Source organism: Bipolaris sorokiniana (assembly GCF_000338995.1).
Source record: "Bipolaris sorokiniana ND90Pr unplaced genomic scaffold COCSAscaffold_12, whole genome shotgun sequence".
Classification (NCBI taxonomy): Eukaryota; Fungi; Ascomycota; class Dothideomycetes; order Pleosporales; family Pleosporaceae; genus Bipolaris; species Bipolaris sorokiniana.
Window position 1 is genome coordinate 430656 of NW_006911906.1, and position 19913 is coordinate 450568.

Sequence of the window (19913 nt, forward strand, 5' to 3'; positions counted from 1 at the left end):
TTCTTCTTCTTCTTCTTCTTCTTCTTCTTCTTCTTCTTCTTCTTCTTCTTCTTCTTCTTCCCCCTCACTCTCACACCTTACACCCCACGCTCCACCCCTCCCCTCCTCTTCAAACCCTAAAGAAAGCAAAGAACCCTCACCCAGCCTATCCCCTTCATCCCCAATCCTACCACCCCTACCCACCCAGGTCCAATCAACCCTTCCCACCTCCGCCTCACTATCTACCAGCCGCTGCCGCCGCGACCCATCCCACCCCCGTGACCCCGGTTTGCAATAATCTTTCACTTTGTCTTCTCTGTGGTGCACCTGTGCCGTGAGTGGATGTGACGGGTAAGGCAGGACGTCTTCGGAGGAGGAAAAGGAGCAGGAGAAAGGGAAGAGAGGGCGCCGGGTATTGGGGATGCGGATGCGGCGGGAGGGTGTGGGGTCCCAGTAAGGGGTGTGTTGGGTTGCAGTGTCACTGCAGTTAGGGATTAGGGAGGAGGTTATGGATATGGCTGTTGAGCAGTGGCTGGGAAGAGAGTGTGATTTTTGTGGAGATGCAGGGTTGATGATGGTGGCGGTGCTGGGTTCTATGATGGTAGTGGTTGGTTTGATGATGATGGTGGTGGGCATTTTGACTGATGGTTGGTATGCTTTGTGTATGAGGGTAGGGAAACAGCAGAAGATGAATGCCATGTTTTATAGTTGTTTATTAGATGGTTAACTTTAAATGCTCTTTGATATATACAGGATATTAGTTTCATAAAACACGTTGAAAAAATAACTGTCGTGAAAGCCTGAACTATGGTTTGGCTGCAAAAAGGTGGTAATGCAACACGATATACTCGCTACACTCTCGTACCAGAGTATCCCTCCACGAATCCCATATCACCAATATCAAACCCTTTCAACCCTATCCGTCGCCCCCTTCTCCCCTACACTCTCACCACCCACGCTTACTCCCCTTTCTTCCCCTTTCTCAATCGCCGCACCCTCCGTCACATGATTCTTCCCTCCAAACAGAGCATCCATCTCCTCCAGACTAACCTGCTTCGTCTCTGGAACAAAAAACCATGTAAAAGCCGCAAGCAGGATGTTAATAGCAGCAAACATGTAAAAAGCGTAAAACCCTTCGTTTTTGAGGAAAATGGGGAAGAACTGCTGGACAATGGAGTTGACGACGTTTTGGGTTTGCGAGCACATGCCCACAGCTTGCGCGCGTACGTTCATCGAGAAGATTTCGGCGGTGAAGATCCAGACGGTTGCGCCCCAGGAGGGTTTGTCTATTGTCCGTTATTAGTGGGAGTTGAGGTTTGAGGAAGGTGAGCAAAGGAAAGTGACTTACAGAAAAAGGCGAACAGAAACATGATGAAGACGATGGAGATACCGACGGGTTGCGACTTTGCTCCGTTGGGGAGCGACGGTGTTTGAGTTTCGACGGTCGCGGCGATTAACATGCATAGGCCCATGCCGATGCCGCCGAAGATGAAGAGGAACTTGCGGCCGAAGCGGTCGACGGTCCATGTTGCATTGAGAGTGAAGAGGATGCTGAAAGTGGCGTTAAGCGCGTTGATGAGCGAGATTGTGTCTGCGCTTTCGAAAACCTTCTTATAGATGATTGAACTGTAGGTGTTGAGGGTGCCTTGACCGGTGATTTGCTGGCCGCCGTTTACAATCATGGCAATGTACATGCGTTTCCTGATTGACTTGTCTTTCCAGAGAGCAGAATATCCTGAGGAAATTGATTCGGCCTCGAATTCAATGGCCTCTCGAATAGTCCTGATTTCGTCTTCGATCTCCTCTTCGGTGTCGCGGATGCGACCGAGCGATTGACGAGCTTTCTCGTAATCACGGCTCTTCTGCACGTACCAGCGAGGCGACTCTGGAATGAAGAAGACTTGAGACAGAATGATTATGGGAACGAGCATCTGGAAGATGACAACAATCTTCCAGTCCCACTCACCAAGCTTCTTCGGGTTCTTGGACGTGCCGAAGCTGATCCAGTAGGCGATGAAAGAGCCAACCGAGTAGAACATTTGCCAGAAAGACATGATCTTGCCTCGAATCTCAGACGGGCACACTTCGGAAATAAAGATGGATCCAGCTGTGAGCGCAAGACCTTGCCCGATACCGATGAGGACCCGACCGACGATGAAGACACCAATTTGACCACGGGGCGCGAATGTTTGCATCAACGTTGCGACAATGACACATACCGCTCCAGCAGCCATACCCGCTCTTCGACCAGCAAAATCGGCAAGAGGACCGCCCTACATAAGAAGTTAGTAAACTTGATGTTATTCCTCACTGAATAATATCTTACCATGAAGAATCCTGCTACAACAGCTCCGACTGTATAAGAAGTATTAATGGCCCCAATGATATTAGGCCCCGGCTTATTGAAATAAGCCTTCCAATGATCAGAATTCTGAAGCGCGTTGAAAACAGACGCATCGTAGCCGTAGAGAACCATGCATGATGCAGCAACGAGTGAGATGTACCAGTTGTACGCTCTCGTTGCGGAAACCATCTTGATGTTGGCTCTTTAGATCTACTTCTCAAAACACCGATACAAACAAAGCAATCGAGAAGGGTGTGTCCGGCTGGAATTCCGCAGAGTATACAGCGGTTGATCCGTGGAGCTCAGGACTGGAGAGCAAATAAAGGAGACTGGGTTGACCATATATACATACATGGCACGCTCCTATCTGCCTATACGGGAATAGCTATCATTGAATATAGCAAGACCCATAAAACCCCATGGGCTCGGAACGCTGCTACCAACATACCTAATCTTCGTAATCTGCCGCTACTCCGGGAACCCCGTATCGCCACGAATCATCTCGCCTAGAAAGCTTCAAAGATTTGCTCTAGTGCCAAAAAGCGCATACGCTCACCACCTTAGAATCCATCGTGCCGTGATTTAGTGAATCTGGGGGAACCTCGAGGCTCAATAGTTTGCTCGTAACAAGGAGACTCGATCCACTTTAGTGGATTGGGGTGTCGTCGCAGGTGATTTTCCACGAATAGGCACTATGTGACAAAGCGTTGAAGCGCCGTTGTTTTCGGGGGTTCACAGCGCGGGATAGAGCCGATAGAGCGATCAGTGCTTGCTCTAACCTCGGAGTGGTCAAGATTGTCGGCTGTTTAGTCGCAAACGAGTAGTAGTTGCTTCACCGCAAGCAGGCCAAGCCTAGACTCAAGGAAATTGCGGCTGCAGGAAGCTTTTGGGTGCAGGCTGGGCTGTCTTGTTTTCACGTCGACAGAGCTTCGGGATTACCAGCATGGTGCTTGTCAGTGTTCGAGTTTAGTGCCCCTTAAGCGTTGCTGTCTCGGTTGTTGCAAAGCCGCTCCGTGGGATCATAAATGTGACAATAGGGCTGAATTTTCAAAGTTCCATGATTCATGCCAGAGGGTATGCCTTGATAGCCAGCGGTGGAGCCATGTGGACTGGCGTGATGGAGCGCGTTGACCTCCGTGCTGAAACCAGCAAGTGCCAATACTTACATACGTCGCGTATTGGTCCTCGGAGACATCAAAGTAACACGTGCACAGTGACACAGATAGGATTGAGTGGCTGGTTGAGTACATACATTGCGCAACATGTTGTAGTCTAGCCAATATATATATACTTACGACCAACAAGTCGGTCAGCGCTAAGATGGACTCATCCAAGGTAAATAGCAGAATCACGTGCTTACGAGCCACGAAACAGTGGCGGTGCACACCATCCCACTTTTCCTAGGCTTCGAGACCGAGACCCTTTCTCACCGCCCGCAACCAACCCTCGTTTTCCACGCCTCAAGTGAATACCTCCCACTCCAACTTTTCGTCCAAAAATCTACCTCGTAACACACGCTACACTCAAGATGCCTTCAGGACAGGGAGGTACGTACACACCAAAGCCTCTGCGCACAAACGATGCGGGGTCAGGCAAACGACGTTATATACCGCAGAAGACTAACTCGACAACTCAGCGGGTACCAACCCCATTCACAACAAGAAGCCGAAGAAGAAGGCTGCCGAGCTCGACGAGGATGACATCGCACACAAGAACAAGCTCGCTGCCGGTATGTTACCCTCCGCCTATCTCCCGCTGCCTAGAATTTCCCCCCTCTGAAGCGCCACCATCACACACATACACACAAGAAAGTATACGGATAGGTAGACTGACAATACACGCAGACAAGAAGGCGCGCGAGGAACTTGCCAAGACGGTCGGCAAGGGCAAGGGCCCACTCAACACGGGATCCCAGGGTATCAAGAAGTCTGGCAAGAAATAAGCGCTGGGCTTGACCTGACGAGCGAGAGACGGAAGATATGGGCATGACGATTCGATATGAGATACCACTGACTAGGGGCCGCTTGTTGGCGAGAGCGGGTTGATATAAACGACGATAAATGCATGGGATAAGCCACCAGTGACTCTTTTGTGACTTTTAGAGCCATGTTTGGTCGAGCTGCATGAGTGCCGTTCTGTCGTGATGGCGTGAGGCCGCACTGGGACGCTAATTTTGGTTTCCGCTAGACGCAGTCGGATCCAGTGTTGAGAAGATATTTGTGCAGACTAGTCCTCGATCAATCAAGTCGGTTGTTCGTTATTCTCCATGCTACGTTTGCGGCACTTGTTGGTTTAAACAACCGTCTTAATTATTAGACTCAACCAGTGAATTATATAACCCCAAGTTTTCTCAACACCACACCTCCTCTTCCTCCCAACACCCCTTATCATCCCTTTCTCTCTCTCTAAACCAATAGTCCCTCGCATACAGCATACACCTATCTATGCCTTATCCGTGCAGGCTACATATGCGAATACCTAGTGAGACATCAAGTGTTTTGCGTACGGTAGCTACGAGTCAGTGTCCCAAGACCAAGGCGAAAAGACAATATATTATCATTACTAGAACGGTAGTGGATCGCCGATGAGATAGCACACAAGTATCAGTGGGGTTGTGGAATAACGAAGATTGTTATTCTGACTTGACCATCATCATGACGCTTTGGTGGCATTACCCAGATACCAAAGGGTGCTTTACTGTTTAGAGACAGCGGAGGTATGGTCTAGGGCCATGTACATGTCAGTGATGCCAGTGCCTGCAGTGGCACATTAACACATCACAGTAAGGCGCAAACGATAATCCAGTTTAAATCATTGGAGTGAAGAGTAAAACAAATAATATTCAATACATGTTCTAATCCATGTACGTATATTGCAGAAAGTAAACTTTTTTTGCCTCTTCATCTATTCAGAGGAAAAATAAATGTGCGAAAACGTACTCCTTTACCCTTCCTCGGCTTACGTCCTCCTATTACTTTTCCTAATCGGAATACGACGCGTAGTCGAGTACTTGTCAGGCTTCTCTTTCAGATAAGGAAAGTTGCCTCAACTGGAGCGGGGTTGCAAGTTGTAGTACAGGTGGGGCAAGGCAGTCGACTTTCGCGGGAGTGGGCGGGATTGATGACGTTTCCCGGACATTTTTTGCTGACTAGAGCCAACAGGGGGAGGAGAAATGACGGGACCATGGCAGGTCAGGTGTGCGACTGGTAGTTCTCTTCCAACACTTGGTCGAGAGCATGTGGGTGCGCATATGGAATCGTCATGGTGATATAACCATTGTTGCATGATGGGGTGTGTGTAGAGTAAGAGTAGGGCGTTCATGCAAGGGGGAACGCATTAGGCTATGCTCGCTCATGTTGAGCGACGACCTTTTTTGCCGCCGATGGTGAAGGCCCGTTTGATTTTGCTTTCAGTGGTGGGCGAGGTCGGCATCATAGTGGCAGAGGTGCTTCCTGAGCGGCGAGGTTCTGAACTCCCTGATGATTGGGATGAAGACCTCTTGCGGCGTTCCTCTGCGAGGATGTCGTCCAGGGAGACATTGAGATGTGGGTGACTGATGGGGACCTCTTCGAGGTTCTCGACGAAGCGAGATGCCATTGTAGTAGTGGTGGGAATTGGTGGTTGAATGTGGTAGTATGTGTGGGTAGTTGTGAAGAGGGTAGTGTGGGTGGGGGGAGGCGTGTGGATCTATATAGGTCTACTTGAATGGTATAGACTTGGATTGATAATATGATCCACCTCCCAAGGGAAAAGGGTCCACGCGTTTACCGCTAAGGAACGAAGGCGGAGGACGTTCCAGACTCCAGGGTGGCGTTGTCCGGGATGGGTTGACCAAGATGGTAGGTAGGAACGAGGAACGGAAATGAAGTGTGGCAGTGGAGGAATACGACGAGCGAATGGGTGAAGGGACGGTAAGACGAGTTGAGCCGAGGAGCAGGGACAAAGACAGGATATGCAAGGGCAGCGAAAGGCTTTTAAGGTCATCCAGGGCGCGAGTGAAATAAGATGAGCAGGTGGGCACCCGCTGTAGAGCGCGAGAGAGAGTGCGTGTGTGCAACGGCAGGGGTCGGGGATTCAGGGTCTTGCCGATCGCGATGGTCTCGATGCATAATAACGGCGGGACTAACGACTGGGAATGACGTGCCGGCGTGTTCTGGACGGCCTGTGGACGGGCGAGCCAGCTGGCATTAGAGCGGGCGTAACCGCGTGCAACCAACCTGTGTGTCACTGATTATTGCCGGCGACGAACGCGCTGAAAATAGCAGCCTCCCCCAGAAATACGGCGTTTGTAAGGGTTGCCCAAGCCATCTGGATGCGCCATAGACCACACACGTCGTCTCGGCAGCCGTGGGCAGCACAAGAATTCGCCTCGTCGCCTCCTGTTGCCTGGCGGTCTGCACCCAACAGCGATAGGCCCTGGAGACTCTTGACCAGCATGCGCAATCCTTTTGCCACAGGTCCTCCAGCTGTCCTTTCTGTGCGGTGTAGGTGTAGGCTGCAATATCGAGTCTGAATAAGCGAGCAACAGAAAAATTAACCTCTAAGCAAGTGTGTGCAGATCAATACGATCTCCAGGCAGCGTGCGAAACAAGCCCGAGGCCAAAAAGTGTATCCCGATCGAAGCGCGCGTTGGTGGTGTTGACATGCTCGTCCGCAGACGGCATTCCGCATGTTGTGTGTCAGTCTAGCCCCGCTGCGGGCGGTGGGCACACACCACTGGGCACGAGGGCATGGCTATCTGTATTCCCCGGTCTGTGACGTAGGACGAGGGCGCAACCCAATATCACAGCCACCGTCTTATTAATTGTCGTCGTCCGGAAGCGGTCTGGTACACGCAATGGCTTCGGCTCATGTTGCCAGCAAACGGCTGCAAAAGGCCAGCCGCGTTTTTTTCAGCGACGGAAATTTGCACCAGCTGCGGTCCCGCAAACCCTCACCGTCGTCTACATCATCGTGCAAGGGGCTGCCGTCAAACCGTCGTGTGGTGCGCTTGGACCCTAATGCACCTCTGACTCTGTAACAACCGTTAGTCTCCAGACTTTTGCGCCATCCGTCACGTCAACTGCCTCCCATAGGGCCAAGGTTTGCATCTCACGACGCCGAGTACCCTATGCTAGCCCCATCCGTCCGTGAATGTACTCTGCTTCCAGCTAGTCTCTGGGGCATTCAATAGAACTATCAATGTACATCATCATCATGAGCATGTGCTCCCCTGTGCCTGCCTGCGACTCTTGTCGCTAAAATCGCTAATGCGGGGACTGCATATGCCTGCGCTGCCCACACTGACCACGAGATACAAGTCTCCACAAAGCTATACAAGGCCTGGCAAAATACCAACCTCCTCATGCGCTGCCAGCTCAGCCCTCGTCTTGTTCTGCGACGCAGAGCAGCCCAATCTCCCATCACGCGGAGACGCATTAACCTGTCTTCTGTTTGGCACTTGGCCATTCATCACCACCCTCCCCGACCACGTCCGCCTCTTCCGCCGCGTCCACGCCCTCCATGCCCTTGGCCGCGTCCACTGCCTCTCTTTCCCCAGCCGCCTCTGCCCCCACCTCTACCTCCCCCTCGGTTCGCCCGCTGTTGTTCCGGTCTTGGTCCGCATGATGCTAACTGTGCCCGCTCTTCATCCGACGCATGAAACACGTTTGGTATCTGCACTAGATCGCAAAATCTTTGTGTGTGCGGGTTGCTGTACTCACTCGGTTGCTCTTGCACATGAATGCCCAATGCTGCATCATATGTAGGCGCCGTTTGCGCAAAGTCTTCCGGCACCATCATCTTGTTGGCCTTGACTATATTCTCCTCGACCCACTCCATTTCCTTCTCTATAAGTGGTCGGTAGAAAGCATCTCCTTTGTCTCGAGGTACTTGGAAATGTGGGTCTCCAACCTGCACATGATCAGCAAACACGCGGGTGATGGCCAGCCATTCCTTGTCGTATTGCAATTCCAACGGACGTTGTAGCTCGGCAGGCTCATGTGGCTCAATCTCCAACAACTGTAAAAAGTTCCGTTTAGGCAAACACTTGTCCAGTGCAAGAAATTTGGTTGTCTTGTTCGTGATCTCTTCGGGGAAGGGTAACGTCGGTGCAGGCTCGAGTTTCGGACGGGAAAAAGATTCTGGCAACAAGCTTCGAATGTCCTGGGATATCTCGGACTCGCTTTCAGTCGTCGTAGGCTTACTTTTCTCCTTGTTATCCACTACGGGTGCGGCGGGAGCTTCGTCTTCATCCATGCCAAGGTCGATTTCGGCGTCATTCTTTGGTGCTGACACATCCGCGTCGTCTGCCATGTCGAGATCAATCTCACTTGCGTTCACTGCTGCTGCGGGCGCACCTTCTGTATGGTTACTTTGCTCTATACTGTTCGAAATGTCCACGTGCTTCCATACAGCAGGAAACTTGGCATGCATGTGAGCACTAAACCAGTGAGGTGGCCGTAGGCGTTCCAAAACTGTTTTGGCAGCGACACTCCCCAAGGTACCATCTTTTGCCTCTTGTTCAAAGTCAGGCTTCCATTTGAAAAGCTGTCGGAAGTTACCCTTCCATTCCATGCCCCGTGGCCAGTCGTGGCTTAGTCCGATATCAACTTGCGTTCGTATTTGGAGAAGCTTGCGCACTTCAAGCTCTCGAACATGATATATACTCTTCACGTCGTCGCTGTTATAAGGCAGGCGTTCGTAGTGCGGCTTCTTGAAGTTGTAACCTTTCCAGATGCCAGACAGACCAGCGATACGCAGCGGACCCAGTCGTATCACATTTGCTGCGCCCATGTAGTATATCTTCGGTGCAGCCCACCCGCCATAGGAAAGCTCCCACATGTAATTGCTCGCTTCGTGATTACCGCCAATGAATATGGTGAGATATGGGGCGAGGCGTGCACCTGAGTAGTACTCGTGGAAGTCGTGCATGGCGTAGTATTTCGAAGGCATTGATACTGCCTTGAGGTCTGAGGCATTTCGAACAGCCTACAAAGTCGGTTACTGTAAAAGCGCTGTGATGAGTACACGTACCTGAAAGTCTCCACCGATGATCAGAAGATCCACATCAGGCCAACCTTTGATCTCGCATGATTTCGCGACTGATGCATAGATCTCATGCAGCACTCCGTGACCGCAACCCTCTACTGCTATGCGCAGCCCATGCTGTTCGATTAATTCAGGCATTGCCATTCTTGGTGTCTCAAAGCAGCGGATTTCAGTGAGCCTGCGGCCGAAATGCTACTAACTGATTGCTTGTGCAGTACATACGCGCAAGCAGTCGCGGTCTAGGCTAACAACAAACACTCGAATCCAGAAAGTTGTCAAGCGAGAGGGGACCTGCAGCTGCTAGCGTCGGAGATCGGCGTTATGATAAGAAGCAGGCACGTGCTGATATCGGACCTGTAGGAAGCTCTCCAAGCTCTGCACCGAGATCACACAGGTGCTCCAACAATGGTACCAAACGATGAAATCAAAGCGCGGGAGAGATTCCTCCAAGAGGCTGCTCATCTCCTCGCCGTCTCTTCGCCAACAGCAGCAGCATTCATTGGGAGGGCACACCACAAGTTTATCGAAGATGCTGAGATCGAAATTCCAAGTAAAGAAGCCGATGCCTATCGACGCAGCATTTGCAACGCTTGTGGAAACATTATGATTCCAGGATGGTCATGCAAAGTCTCAAACCACCTTCCCGGTGAAGGCCCTACAAGGAAAGACAACAAGGGATTCAAGAAGCTACCACAGCTAGAGAAAAGCATCCGCTATACTTGCTTGATGTGCCATCGGGAGACAGTCCAAGCACTTCGGCACAAAGCACGCAGAAAGAATAAGAAATCAGCACCTGTGCTAGATGCAGCGCCCGTTCCAACATCAAATAATCCAGCAAAGGAAGTCGACAACGCGCCCAAGACGCTGAATGCCAGCAGTAAGCAAAGACAAAAGGCACGGAAAGGCGGCTTGCAAGCAATGCTCGACAAAAAGAAGTCGCAGAACTCGGCCAGTGGCGGCCTCGACCTTATGGATTTTGCCATGTGAATTCCGTAGGGCTGAGTAACCGCACCTTGCTAGGATGCGCTGCGGCTTAGCGAACCCCCGCTATGTGACGCGGGGCGATTCAAAAAAATTCCAGCACCTTCGTCATCGGGACTTGCAGAGTCACCTCACATAAACCAGCATCTAATCTCTTTCACCTTATTCTACGAAAAATCAAATACCCGGTTTCAACATGGCACAACACAAGAGTCTCGCAAAGGACCTCTTCCAGGACATGGGCAGCAAGGTCGAGGAGGCCAGCGCCCAGCCAGACAGCGAGGACGGCAGCAAAGTTGTCGATGAGATTGAAAGTTTGTGCATGAACTGCCATGAAAATGTAAATGTAGCGGCAAGATTTCCATATGACCAGCTAACACTTTTCAAGGGAACTACTCGGTTGCTTCTTACCAGGATACCGTTCTTCCGCGAGATCGTTCTCATGTCCTTCTCATGCCCGCACTGCCATTTCAAAAACTCCGAGGTCCAGCCCGCTGGCGAGATACAACAGAAAGGAGTGCGCTTCTCTCTCAAGGTCGACAACGCCGATGACCTCAACCGACAGGTTATCAAGAGCGACACAGCAATCTTTCGAGTCGAAGATATCGATCTAGAGATACCTCCAGGAAGAGGGCAGCTGACCAATGTTGAAGGCATTCTCACCATGGTTGCACAAGACTTGGAGCAAAAGCAGGACGAGAGAAAGGAAGTAGTACCTGAGATCTACGAGCAGCTACAGGGCGTGATCAACGCGATCAAGCAAATGGCTAGCGGAGAGAAGTTGCCGTTCAAGGTGACGGTTGACGACCCTGCTGGTAACTCGTCGATTGAGCCTCCAAGTGTACTCGCCGCGGGCAAATACTCACGAAACGAGTACGCGCGAACTGCAGCACAGAACGAAGCGCTGGGCCTTGGAGATACCAGTGGCGAGGCCCCTGCCACGGAGATCCGACCAGAGTACCACGCTTCACAAATGTACCCTGAGATGCCTTCGGCTCATCAGCCCATGGTCAACAACATAGACGATGATGATATTCTAGAGAACCAAGTTTACTCGTTCCCTGCCAGTTGTCCTGGATGCACCAAGTCGTGCACTACCAACATGAAGATGGTCAATATTCCTCACTTCAAGCAAGTAGTCTTGATGAGCACCGTGTGCGAGCATTGCGGATGTAAGTTGGAACCTAAGAAACGCGACATGATCACTCGCTAACGTGCAGTAGACCGCAGCAATGAAGTTAAGACTGGTGGTGAGGTTCCTGAGAAGGGTCGTATTATCACTGTCGCAGTCAACAACAAAGAGGATCTGTCGCGAGATATCCTCAAGGCTGAGTCGTGCGCCATGTCTTGCCCTGAACTCAACCTCAGTGTTGAGCCCGGTACGCTTGGTGGCCGATTCACAACTATCGAAGGTCTCCTTACTCAAGTACGCGACGACTTGAGATCTTCGATTTTCGATGTTGGCGATGGCGGTGATTCCATGAACACGGAGACAAAACAGAAGTGGAACACCTTCTTCAACAGTCTCTCAGCAGCCATCAACGGCGACGACAAGTTCACCATTACCCTTAAGGACCCCCTTGCCAGCAGCTATGTCCAGAGCTTCACCGCACCAGAGCCAGATCCGCAAATCAAGGTCGAGGACTACGAGCGGACAGAGGAAGAGGAGGAGGATCTGGGTCTCAAGGACATGAAGACAGAGGGTTACGAAGAGCATGCTGCGACGAACGGTGCGACCACCAATGGCGAGACTACCAATGGCGCATAAGTGTTCGATCAATTCCACGTGCTGTAGATTTCCTTGACTCTTGTTGCAATGGATCGGCGCTTCTGAAGATACCAGGGCCTCGCCAGCCCCGATGAATACAAAAAAGTTTCCATGTCCCTAGTTTGATGGCCGGTGGTTGTGCTTGTGTGATACTCGTAGTGAGTGATATTATCATGTGTGATGTTTCCGTTGCTTGGCTTGTTGCTCAGCCCGCCAGAGGGTTGGCATGTATGGTGACATTCTTGATTTCAATCCTTTCCTGTGGGCGCGACTTCTTGTCCACCTGCACCTGCTCTATATCATCCAAGACCTCCCAGCCCTCCAGAACCTTGCCAAATACGGTGTTCTTCCCGTCCAGGTGCGGGGCAGGCGCAAAAGTGATAAAGAACTGAGAGCCGTTGGAGTTGGGGCCTTTGTTTGCCATGCTCAAGATTCCTCTGGCATTGTGTCTCAGCGCTGGCCTGATTTCGTCTTCGAAGAGCTGGCTTGGCGTGTCGAAAATGGAAGTCGAAGTCTTGGACTTGGGATCGGAGGCGGGCGAGCCGGTCTGAACCATGAATGAGGGAATCATGCGATGGAAAGGCGATCCATTGTAGAAGCCAGACGCGCAGAGGGCGAGAAAGTTCTCTGCAGTTTTAGGCACGGTTTCGCAGAAGATTTCGAGTTTGATGTCGCCTTTGGTAGTGTGTAGCTTGGCGCGGTTAGAAGGTTATCTCCTGGAAAAAAGTATTGAAAGGGGATTGGTAGGAACTTACAGTGACGGACATGGCGGTGGTGGTAGTGTTGTTGGGCAGAGGGAAGGATTGCGCGTGCAGATGCGTAGGAGCAGACGCGGCGAGGTTGGAGAGCTTACCATCTCCACCCTCGCCGCGGCTAGAACATGGTGCGTCAGCCCCATCCCTACGTACACTGTTGCAATCGCCCTGCATTCGCTATCATCGCCATTCCCCTAGCCTTCTTGTGCCCCTGGTATATGCCCTGGCCTGGTGCTCCACTCCATCATTAGGCGCGCCAGCTCTCCAAGCTCCAACTCCAGCTCAGCTCAACATAGCCAGAGCCCTACCAGTCTTGGGACATAGTAACCCACCACAGGCACCAGCCTGCCCGCACACCCACTTGCTACATCTCGTATCTTCCTTGCCTCCTCGCCCGTCGGCCCGCTGCGCAGCCTCGGGCTCCCCTGCCGCCCATCCAGAGAGACCCCGCCGGTTCAAGATTCGAGGCGTGCGCCTTACATCGCCCTAACCCCACACTCCCGCGGCCCTCAAGGCTGCCTACCAGTAGCTCCAGCACACCCTCCGCACAGCTATCTAGTCGCCCACTTCACTGCACCCTCGAGCGACCATATTCAGCGCGAGGCCTGGGTGCTCAAAGGCCACGGTCACGCTCATGCAGCGCCAGCTGCAGTCCCAGGCTTGCGCTGTGAGATTCAAACATGTCGGCCTTTGTGCGCGTCTCAGGACCGCCAAACAGTAACTTTCTGATCGGCTATCCTGGAATATCAGCTACACTTGTACGTGCTCTTAGCCTTTTCTCCTCGTCATTGGACATCCGGCGCTCCAATTTGCCCATCTGGAGCCGCTGCACGGCGCGCAGCCCTTTCGCAACACTACTTGGCTCATGCTGACACCTTTCAGCCCCGAATAGAAGGCAAAGTCGAGATCCGCCCACTCGTTGGTGTCTCAGCGCCCGTCAATGTCTCGCTCGTTACCATTGCCTTGCACCGTCGTGAGACGATACACCCCTCCGCCGATTCGGCCACAAGGAAGCATTTGGCCGCCCCGCGCAAGGAAATCACCGATATTGTGGGCAAGGAAATGCTCTTGTACCGATGTTCGCCTGGGAAAGAGTATGAAAGCGTATTGTGCATGGACCTACCCTTCGTCATCTTTATACCATACGGACGCGGTGGCGAGGAGGTAGCGCGGAGAGTCCCGCCTGCAAGCTTACAGTTACCGAGTCGCACGGCCGAGACATTCTACGAACTAGTCGTGACGGTTCAGCAAGGACCTCAGGAACAGAAGAAGTACCCGTTCGCAGTACCGATACAAAGATACGATACCCTCTCCACATTTGGCATGTACAATCGACCAGAGAGTGCAGAACGAGTGACAGATCACCTGGTCACCCTTGGGATAAGTTTGCCGCGTTGGAGTTATGGTCCGCTCGATCCGGTTTCAGTGTACATCAAGCTGAGTCCAAATCCGGACTGGCTGAACAAGGCGAAGAAAGTTACAATACAAAAGATTACGGTTGGCATAGATGAAGAAATCATTTTCAACCACGAAGGAGACGAACCGACACGGAAGGTGAAGACATTGGTGAAAACAACACAGGCAGTCGGAGTCAAGATGCCTGAAGCGGGCTATTTCACCAATCTTGGGCTCGTTTTCCCAGCAAAGGATTTACGAGATAACGCAGGAATAATACCCAGAGGGCAGAAAGAATTTCCAATGTACGCTGTAAATGGCTTTACGACAACTGGCACGCTGTATAAGATTGAGTATTATCTTACAGTAAAGGTAAGCTGAGGCAGGTACAATCTGTTTTCAACTGCTCACCAGCTGCAGGCACAAATGTCGTCGGCACGAGATATTTTGCTCCGCCAGCCTATCGTTGTATGTCCATTTGACCATGCTGGCTGCAAACAAGAGATGGAAGCCATTGAACAAGCCGCCAAGGACGCCGCACATGTTGCACCTGAAAATCCTATGCTCCCTGCTAGCACTATCATTCGATCCAACGACCCTGAAGGCCTACGCGCTCTTGGTATTTCGATTGTAGGAGGTGTACGAAAACCACTGATTGAGTGAACAGCCATAACAAAAGAGTTGGAATTCAGAAAGGATATGGTTGTTTATGGAAAACCGCTACCCTCGAGTAGCACACGCCTTGTGTGCAAGCATGAAGGGTACAGCGAACAACCTCCGTTTCGTCGCAACCCGGGCTCAGTGTTATCCTCTCTGCTTCAGCTACGGCTCTTTTGAAGCGGAAGCATTGTTGGATCACTTCCTGCCCCCACTCTCAAAACTCGAGAGTTTCCAGTCGTGCATAGTCATGTGCGGTACAAAAATACCACTGGGCATACAGCGCAAACTACGGTCACCGTTTGCTCCAACACGACCATGAGCCGTCTCAAACCGAAACCGCTACCGCGTGCATTTGGTCTATTCGAGCATACAATCGGCGCAATGTCTTATACCCAGCGGCCTTGTACACTGTATAAGTCGAATCCTTGAGTTTTTTTGTTCATATTTCTTTCGTCGGGCGTTTGGTGACAGGGTACGCGGGTGGATGGGACGGCCGCTTCAGCATTTTTGTCGTTATGATACCTTCAGTTTCTTTCTCTTTTCAACGTTTAATCGTTATTTGTTGGGGTTGTAAGCGAGCAGGAGCCAGATGGGAGGTTTAGTTGTACGAAGATTTACAGGACTGGTCATGTGGAGAGTGTGGCCGTGTCAGGTGGAGAGCAAGAGGTGCTTGAGTGACGGGGTATGTTATTTGATGAGAGAAGCAAGAGAAGTCGAAGATAGTATTACCACTACTGTATTTCACTCAGATTACAAAGTATAATACTCTTTTTATCAGTTACATATAACTCTTCCATCTGACCACGGTTTGTTTACTTCTTCGTTTTTAAGGGACCGACTCATAAACCATACCTAATAGTACAGCTGTAAACTTCGTTTCGAACATACACGTGAGATGGGTAGACTAAGAGCTAGTGGGGAATGTCGGCAGTGTGGCAAGAATGCCGCGGAGGTTTGTCATTCGAATCTTTTAGAAATGCAAGCTTATCGATAGGCTGGCGCGTTACGTGACTGCAAAGGGTCCTATTCTCCGCGACATCGGCTTCGGGCCAGGAATCTTTTGCATGTATTTGGCCTGCGTCCCTCTTTCCTTTCTTATCTGCAACAGATATCCTTTTGCGCAGGCAACTCTCTTTCTTGTCTATTCGTCTGACGGTCAAATTTGTTTTCTTTCTTGAATTACTGCAATATCCGGCGCTTGCCACCCCTCGTTTCCCCACCAATCTTTCGCGCACTATGAGTGCCATTCTTTCTGCAGATGACCTAAACGACTTCATATCGCCGGGTGTCGCGTGCATAAAACCTATTGAAACACTTCCTGTGCAAAAAGAAGAGACATCGGTACGCTCCTTGTTTGTACTGGCTCAGGGTCGGGCGTATACTAATCTGCTAGAATGCTTACGAAGTCACGACGGAAGAAAAGGCCGCTGCCTCCCAACCGCCACCACCCGCTTCGATATCGCTGACAGACTGTCTCGCTTGTTCAGGATGTGTGACAAGCGCGGAAGCAGTACTGGTCTCGCTGCAATCGCATACAGAAGTTCTAACGACGCTCGATAAATACCGATCACTGCGCGCTCTATGGCAGACACAAAACGGGACGAATGGCGTCGCAAACGGGTGCGGACATAACGGAACAAGCAGCGCTATAAATGGGAGCCAAAATGAGACCGAGGGAAAGTTGTTCGTCGCAAGCGTCTCACCGCAGACGCGCGCAAGTCTGGCAGCCGTCTTCAACGTTTCCGAAGTAGAGGCTGGGAATATGATCTCACAGCTCCTCAGCGGACCAAATGGGTTAAGAACTAGCAGCAACAAGGGCAGCGACTTTACCTGGGTCATCGACACAAACGCCGTGAGAGAGGCCTGTCTGGTAGCAGCAGCAGACGAGGTTACAAATGCGCTCTCACCCACAGCAGCAAAAGCGTCACCACAACCCGGATCTGAAGGCGCAATTGATACCATACCAAAGGCACCTATCCTCACATCAGCATGTCCTGGGTGGATATGCTATGCCGAAAAGACACATCCATACGTTCTGCCACACCTTTCGCGCCTCAAGTCGCCGCAGGCACTCACTGGTACCTTGGTAAAGTCGGTCCTCAGTGAGCGCTACCACGTACATCCGTCGCAGATATGGCATTTGGCAATCATGCCCTGCTTTGACAAGAAGCTTGAAGCTAGTCGTGGCGAGCTCACATCTGCTCCGTGGTTACCGAGTTATAACCAGTCCGAGGAGAAGATACGGGACACTGACTGTGTCATTACTGCTCGTGAACTATTGCACCTTGCTGCCGCCCGTGGTATCAACTTTGCCAATCTTCCTCGTTCTCCACTTTCTCAATCAGACCGAATACCATTCCCTGATCCCAAACTGGATGCTTTCTTGTTCCCTTCTTCGCGCCGGAAGAACCAGAGCGTTGCCGCAGGACCTTCTGGAGGTTACCTATACCACATATTACAAACATACCAGGCGCAGAATCCGGGGTCTTTGATATCAGTAGTAAGAGGTCGCAATGCCGATGTGGTGGAATACTCGGTGGTTCAAGGCTCAGAAACCATCATCAAGGCAGCGCGATTCTACGGTTTCCGCAATATCCAAAACTTGGTACGACGGCTGAAGCCAGCAAGAGCAAGCAGACTGCCGGGTGGCAAGACTGGCGTCAGTAGGAAACCAGGTGGAGCAGGAGCAGCAGGCGAAGGCGTAAAAGATTATGCATATGTCGAGGTCATGGCCTGCCCAGGCGGGTGCACAAACGGGGGTGGACAAGTCAAAGTGCAAGAGGTTGAGGAGGTTCGTGTTTATGAGGGCATACAGAAAGCAAATGGCGACGCGCCCGCACCAAAGCCAGGTCCAAAGGAGCAAAAAGAGTGGCTGGCAAGAGTCGACGAAGCGTACTTTTCAGGTACAGACTCGGGAGACGAAACGGGCAATAACGCTAGTACGAATGGCCACGCCTCTGAGGATATTGTGGACGGGATATCAAGATCCCACATGAAGGATATAATGGCGCATTGGTCACACATTACAGGTGTTGATCAACAGAAGCTGATATATACATCATACATCAAGGTCGAAAGCGATGTGGGCAAGAAGAAGCAGAGCGACATGGAAAGAGTGGCTGGACTGGCTGTTACTGCTGGTGGTGGGTGGTAGTTGTTCTTTCTACTGTGATGAGCATAGACGGGCGTTTCTATAGAATACGTGAAGCGCGGTACTGGTTGGTATTAGAGCATCTCAAGGGATCTGCGAACTTGCTCGCTTGCATTCAAGGGATGTTTGTCTTGAATCTGCAATGATAGTCCCTGGTTTAGGGACCATGAAGTACATGAAAACATCAGCATTTCTATTCCTCCACATGCAAGTATGTTCCTCTCTGTGCAATACACTCTAACTCGTCCCCAACCCTACAGCCCTTATTACTACTTCTAATATACTTCTCACACATGACCACACATCTCCCGTCCGTCCGCTCCCTCCCTTTCCCACGCACACCCAAAACAACGGCCCGCAACCGCCTCATTCCGCACGCCACCCGCCCAAGCACTCCAGCGCACAATCTTTTTTTTTCTTCTCTGACAACGATAACCCTGGATGGCACTCTCAGCGCACTGACTCGAGAGCACACACGGACATAACAGTGCACGGTTGCATTCAGAAAAGTGGTCTAGTAGGAGGCCACTTTTGTCGCACCTTGGGGTGCACGAGCACTTTTTGCCCTAAATTACATGGGACGGGGGTTGGTGGTATGTAAAGTATACAATACGAGTCTACTTCCATACTTACCCCAGGGAAGAGGAGGGTAGCGGGGGAAAGGGAAAATAGTAAGGGTCATGGTTCAAGGGTTATATAAACTTGCATTGTTGACCGGAACTGGTAAGTAAGGTAAGTAAGGTAAGTAAGTAGGTAGGGCAACGAGAAATAATCAGATTGGGACTAAGTAGTAGCTAGGTTTAACCGTGGCTAAACAACATCATTTTGACACATTTTTCATACGCTTTATCTTTTTCGTGACAGGAAAGAAGTCAGCTAGTAGATACAAGATGCGTGGTGCTTGCTTCTCAGCCCCATTTATCTCAGACGAGTAGGAATAATAAGACAGATTGTTACGAGAAAGAAGCCAGGCAAAATGACTTGAAGTATGTAAAGAAACCGGAGGCACCTACCAACACCGAACGAGCAAAGGGTCCCTCTCTCTACCCTTGGCAAAGACCCTTCTTTTCCCTCTCACTTGCATACGTACATACCCGAACATACCCGACTCACCGGACATAACGTGCGTGCGTGCGTGCGTCTTGCTCTCGGGCAACTGCCCCTCATCCTCATATCCAGGGTACGTTCCGTAGATCCAAAAAAGATTCGTACGTAATGCGTCTTTTTGTACGCAAAATCTACGTAACATGTGTACTCGCCCTATGTCTCTCTCTCTCTCTCTCTGTTTTGTCCACGTAGCAAAGCTAGCTAGCTGCCGAGAGGAAAAGCACAGATAGTAATGATGTGAACGGGGATCCTCACACAAAGGACCACGCCCAAAGGTTGGTCGACTGATATGGTAACGTCTTTGTTTTCGGTCCAGAACGCACGAGATGTCAGCATTTGGACCAGGGTGGTGGTGGTGGTGGCTCGAGGGAAGTTTGGGCTGGGATTTGGGTTCAGGATGGCGTGACCGACAGGGCAGGGTATGGTGAGCATGGGGAGCATGGGAAGGAAAAGAAGGGTTGGGCTGAGCTGGGCGGTCCGAAGGATAGTGCTTGGTAATGTATGTATGTATGTATATAGACAAGTAAGGCAAGGGTAAAGAAAGTGCTAAAACTAGATAGGTAGATAGATGCGGATAAGATGTGCTAAACTAGATTTGAGTCGAGGATGAGGATACATATGAGATGAATGAGAAGTAGAACAGGACGAGATGGTTCTAGTGAAAGGCAGCTTGTGAATAGAGAGAAATCCACTCGTCTAAAAGAGAAGACGGAACAACAAAGGGCAGCTGGTGGTGTCAAACTC

The 19913-nt window shown here is 51.0% G+C and overlaps 8 protein-coding genes across 8 annotated transcripts; 5 read left to right on the plus strand and 3 right to left on the minus strand.

Moving 5' to 3' along the window:
• Positions 1-879: 879 nt before the first annotated feature.
• Positions 880-2512, minus strand: COCSADRAFT_96354 (uncharacterized protein; the record flags this gene model as incomplete). The annotated part of the gene is made up of 3 exons (XM_007704593.1): positions 880-1265; positions 1328-2252; positions 2306-2512. 3 exons carry the CDS (start codon positions 2510-2512, stop codon positions 880-882), a joined length of 1518 nt encoding a protein of 505 aa, XP_007702783.1.
• Positions 2513-3642: 1130 nt separating this feature from the next.
• On the plus strand, positions 3643-4703 carry COCSADRAFT_39166 (uncharacterized protein). Its single transcript, XM_007704394.1, has 3 exons — positions 3643-3870; positions 3960-4052; positions 4168-4703. Exons 1-3 carry the CDS (start codon positions 3852-3854, stop codon positions 4263-4265), a joined length of 210 nt encoding a protein of 69 aa, XP_007702584.1. The 5' UTR covers positions 3643-3851; the 3' UTR covers positions 4266-4703.
• Positions 4704-6020: 1317 nt separating this feature from the next.
• Positions 6021-6356, minus strand: COCSADRAFT_96961 (uncharacterized protein; the record flags this gene model as incomplete). Its single annotated transcript, XM_007704594.1, has 1 exon — positions 6021-6356. A coding segment is annotated over one exon (336 nt), but the record flags the coding sequence as incomplete, so codon positions are not given.
• Positions 6357-7402: 1046 nt separating this feature from the next.
• On the minus strand, positions 7403-9586 carry COCSADRAFT_123089 (uncharacterized protein). The gene is made up of 2 exons (XM_007704595.1): positions 9338-9586; positions 7403-9292 (listed from the first exon to the last, which is right to left on the minus strand). The coding sequence occupies exons 1-2, from the start codon at positions 9494-9496 to the stop codon at positions 7775-7777; spliced, it is 1677 nt and encodes a 558-aa protein (XP_007702785.1). The 5' UTR covers positions 9497-9586; the 3' UTR covers positions 7403-7774.
• A 171-nt stretch (positions 9587-9757) lies between these two features.
• On the plus strand, positions 9758-10339 carry COCSADRAFT_162891 (uncharacterized protein; the record flags this gene model as incomplete). Its single annotated transcript, XM_007704596.1, has 1 exon — positions 9758-10339. The coding sequence occupies one exon, from the start codon at positions 9758-9760 to the stop codon at positions 10337-10339; it is 582 nt and encodes a 193-aa protein (XP_007702786.1).
• Positions 10340-10382: 43 nt separating this feature from the next.
• COCSADRAFT_39172 (uncharacterized protein) lies at positions 10383-12458 on the plus strand. Its single transcript, XM_007704395.1, has 3 exons — positions 10383-10673; positions 10722-11505; positions 11557-12458. The coding sequence occupies exons 1-3, from the start codon at positions 10530-10532 to the stop codon at positions 12099-12101; spliced, it is 1473 nt and encodes a 490-aa protein (XP_007702585.1). The 5' UTR covers positions 10383-10529; the 3' UTR covers positions 12102-12458.
• Positions 12459-13441: 983 nt separating this feature from the next.
• Positions 13442-15207, plus strand: COCSADRAFT_231473 (uncharacterized protein). Its single transcript, XM_007704597.1, has 3 exons — positions 13442-13614; positions 13739-14623; positions 14672-15207. Exons 1-3 carry the CDS (start codon positions 13537-13539, stop codon positions 14912-14914), a joined length of 1206 nt encoding a protein of 401 aa, XP_007702787.1. The 5' UTR covers positions 13442-13536; the 3' UTR covers positions 14915-15207.
• Positions 15208-15959: 752 nt separating this feature from the next.
• On the plus strand, positions 15960-18266 carry COCSADRAFT_39174 (uncharacterized protein). Its single transcript, XM_007704396.1, has 2 exons — positions 15960-16252; positions 16305-18266. Exons 1-2 carry the CDS (start codon positions 16148-16150, stop codon positions 18063-18065), a joined length of 1866 nt encoding a protein of 621 aa, XP_007702586.1. The 5' UTR covers positions 15960-16147; the 3' UTR covers positions 18066-18266.
• Positions 18267-19913: the final 1647 nt, after the last annotated feature.

Excerpts from the sequence above, each read along its gene's own strand:
- COCSADRAFT_123089 (XM_007704595.1), bottom strand. The coding sequence starts at position 9,496 with ATGGCAATGCCTGAATTAATCGAACAGCATGGGCTGCGCATAGCAGTA. Across the intron at positions 9,293-9,337 it reads TCATCGGTGGAGACTTTCAG|GCTGTTCGAAATGCCTCAGA; the intron begins GTACGTGTACTC and ends CCGACTTTGTAG.
- COCSADRAFT_231473 (XM_007704597.1), top strand. The coding sequence starts at position 13,537 with ATGTCGGCCTTTGTGCGCGTCTCAGGACCGCCAAACAGTAACTTTCTG. Across the intron at positions 13,615-13,738 it reads CTGGAATATCAGCTACACTT|CCCCGAATAGAAGGCAAAGT; the intron begins GTACGTGCTCTT and ends GACACCTTTCAG. Across the intron at positions 14,624-14,671 it reads AGTATTATCTTACAGTAAAG|GCACAAATGTCGTCGGCACG; the intron begins GTAAGCTGAGGC and ends CACCAGCTGCAG.
- COCSADRAFT_39174 (XM_007704396.1), top strand. The coding sequence starts at position 16,148 with ATGAGTGCCATTCTTTCTGCAGATGACCTAAACGACTTCATATCGCCG. Across the intron at positions 16,253-16,304 it reads TGCAAAAAGAAGAGACATCG|AATGCTTACGAAGTCACGAC; the intron begins GTACGCTCCTTG and ends CTAATCTGCTAG.
- COCSADRAFT_39172 (XM_007704395.1), top strand. The coding sequence starts at position 10,530 with ATGGCACAACACAAGAGTCTCGCAAAGGACCTCTTCCAGGACATGGGC. Across the intron at positions 10,674-10,721 it reads GCATGAACTGCCATGAAAAT|GGAACTACTCGGTTGCTTCT; the intron begins GTAAATGTAGCG and ends ACACTTTTCAAG. Across the intron at positions 11,506-11,556 it reads CGTGTGCGAGCATTGCGGAT|ACCGCAGCAATGAAGTTAAG; the intron begins GTAAGTTGGAAC and ends AACGTGCAGTAG.
- COCSADRAFT_39166 (XM_007704394.1), top strand. Across the intron at positions 4,053-4,167 it reads CAAGAACAAGCTCGCTGCCG|ACAAGAAGGCGCGCGAGGAA; the intron begins GTATGTTACCCT and ends CAATACACGCAG.